The 2,915-nt window shown below is 32.8% G+C and overlaps 1 protein-coding gene across 2 annotated transcripts in view; it reads right to left on the bottom strand.

The window, feature by feature from the left end:
• LOC106458122 overlaps positions 1 to 1,753 on the bottom strand; it is a 15,507-nt gene extending 13,754 nt beyond the window's left edge. For both annotated transcript variants that reach the window (XM_013917582.2, XM_013917583.2), the window contains exon 1: positions 1,549 to 1,753. In XM_013917582.2, coding sequence (XP_013773036.1) covers positions 1,549 to 1,552 — 4 coding nt within the window. In that variant the 5' untranslated portion in view covers positions 1,553 to 1,753. The remainder of the gene's footprint in view (positions 1 to 1,548) is intronic.
• Between the last annotated feature and the right edge of the window lie 1,162 nt (positions 1,754 to 2,915).

Here is a 2,915-nt window from a genome sequence, read left to right as displayed (position 1 = left end):
CAAACTTTGCTCGTGTAAAAAATACCCTTCGAAAAATAATAAATACATTCCCTCCTAAAAGCATATTCACTTGCAGAACAAGATATTTCCAATGGAAAAAGAAAAAAGTAACAACTTATATTTAACACCTCTTTATGTAATCAAAATAATCTACAAAACTTTTATTATTCTTAGAAGTATTACTTGTTCAAACAACATCAAATGATACTGGTTTTATCTGTGTTTTTGTTTTAATTTCACGCAAAGCTACTCGAAGCTACTACGACCAGAGGGAAGGCAGCTAGTCAACAACACCCACCGCCAATCGTTGGGCTACTCTATACAAACGAATAGTGGAACTTACCGTCACATTATGACGACCCCACGACTGAAACGGCGAGCATGTTCGGCGACGAATTTCGATCCCACAATCCATAGATTGCAAGTCGAGCCCCCTAACGACGAAGCCATGCCAGGTTTCATGCTTTGTCTATCTACTTAGTTATTAATACATTCGCCTATCTACCTGTCCTTATATATTTACTTTTGTAGCTTAAATCAAACATTTGTAAGCTTTTTACACATAAAAACTGAAAATGGTTTACAGGCAAAGCACTGGGCGGTTTTTAACGTCTAGTTAATGTTTTGAATATCATCAAATTCATAAAGTTCACGAATATATAAGTCCCAGTTTATACTTAATGATTCTTTCTAAACTTTTGCTTACACACGAATGCTGAATTTATTTAAATATACGCTTACAAGTTTGATTCTCAATATTTTAATATAATACAACCCCACATTTTCAAACAGTTTAATATCGTTATACAACTTATACTAATTATTCAACAAATAAAAGTAAATTAAAAGTCATAATTATACAGTATAACTGAACGAACAATTCTAAAATATATAAAAGATAGTAAAATTTCAGAAGCTGTCTGATTTTAAGTTTTATCGAGTTATAAGTAGCGTAGTCTACAAAACACACATTTGATGCTTCAGTTTGATACTTTTTGCAAAAGCAACCTATTTATCGGAAGTAGGGGAGGGGAATGCACATGTTAGCCATTCGGAACACGAAAACTAATTATAAACTGAACGACATTGCGATTACTTAAAGTCTACTGTACAATACATTTTGTATTTTTTAATCAACTTTATTCAACATCTGTAAAGATATTATTATTAAAATTATTATTTCCGTATATACATATAGACCAATGATCAAGAAAGTGATAAATTGATAGTTTAATTTCATGACAATCATATGGCGCTACTTACCTGAATGTACTAAGCCTAAGTATTTAACTGTGTACTGGTATAAACTTTCAGTTTAATTTCATGACAATCATATGGCGCTACTTACCTGAATGTACTAAACCTAAGTATTTAACTGTGTACTGGTATAAACTTTCAAGGTATTTAACTGTGTACTGGTATAAAATTTCAGGGCGTAGTCCGAAAAATATTACATAAAAACAATTTGTGCAGCTCGATCAACAATTTGTACAAAGGCAAATATACAATGAGTATATATAGCTATACGTTAAATTACGGGCTACTTACCCATTTTGACAGTGTTGACGCGTTGTTCAAAGTGCAATAGTTGAAAACTTAACTATTTCCTTGATAAACAGACTTGATTCTCACGAGAGAAAAGCAGTTTTACAGGTCTTCATTCAGTTTTACTACTTACTAGGTTCGTTATCTCAGGGTCGTACTTCAGGTTTGAGTTACGCCTTAGAGCATGATGTTTTTCTTTGGTCGAGCAAGTTTGGGTGCTCAGTCCCTGCACGTAGAATCACTAAAACACTGTTAGGTGTGAAACATGTAGGAGAATTAAAATAAAACTGTTTTATTTTGCTTTATATGTAAACTGAATAACACGTGAATCTTCATTATGTTGCAAATCGTTTAAGTTATACCAAAATGTTTTGAAAACTTTGGTATGAACTAATTAAGGAGCAAATTACTAGCTTCATTATTTTAAAATAGTTAAATTTTAGAAAGTTTATGTGGCTCAGCAGCAAGTCTGAAGGCTTATAACGCCAAAATCCTGATTTCGATACTCGTGGTGGGCACAGCATAAATAACCCATTGAGTAGCTTTGCGCTTAACAACAAACAAGCAAAATCATTTCCATGTAGGTGTACCACAATGAAATACAATATCCGTCATACAGGAGACTTTCTATACGTGAATGTAGCATTATTTCATCAAAAGAAAACAATCATTGACGCATTTCTTCACAGGAATTTCAACTAACTGTGGTTCTCATCTAATATTGCAATCAACGTTTCAGTCGTGTTGGTTGTTTGTTTGTTTTTTCAGAATTTCGCGCAAAATTACAAAAATTCTATTTGCGCATAGTCGTCCCTAATTCACAGACTAAAGGGACAGCAGCTAATTAAAAGAACCTACCACCAACTCATATAGCGCAAGCTCAGTCCCAAAGTGCGGACCACGTTTTTGCGACAACAGGCTGCGAACCATTAACCCTCGAAGTTACAACCCAAGGATACTAACCACTAAACCTCGTCATGTCAAATAAACAGTCATTCTTGCTCTAAGAGTACGACCGCGACCGAGGCAATTCAATGTTTTATCACAAATGAAATGACATAATGAATATCGCCAAGAAAGTTAATAGATAATAGTAAGTTTCTAAATTTTTGTGGCATGCAACCATGATAAAAAATCACTAAAAATTTATAGTTGTTCTACTTAAACATATTATTAATATATTTTCTCTTTATTTAAACGCGATTACTTTTTCTGACAACTAAAATGAACACCAAACACCTTTTAAATTCAAGTTTTATATACAAAATAATGATCCTACGCATAACCAATTATTTCACCACACACACACACACACACACACACATATATATATATATATATATATATATACATACATACATATATATATA

The sequence above is a fragment of the Limulus polyphemus genome, unplaced genomic scaffold (genome assembly GCF_000517525.1).
Source record: "Limulus polyphemus unplaced genomic scaffold, Limulus_polyphemus-2.1.2 Scaffold418, whole genome shotgun sequence".
Classification (NCBI taxonomy): domain Eukaryota; kingdom Metazoa; phylum Arthropoda; class Merostomata; order Xiphosura; family Limulidae; genus Limulus; species Limulus polyphemus.
The sequence above is the reverse complement of the archived record's forward strand: the minus strand, read 5'-3'. Positions and strand labels throughout refer to the sequence as shown.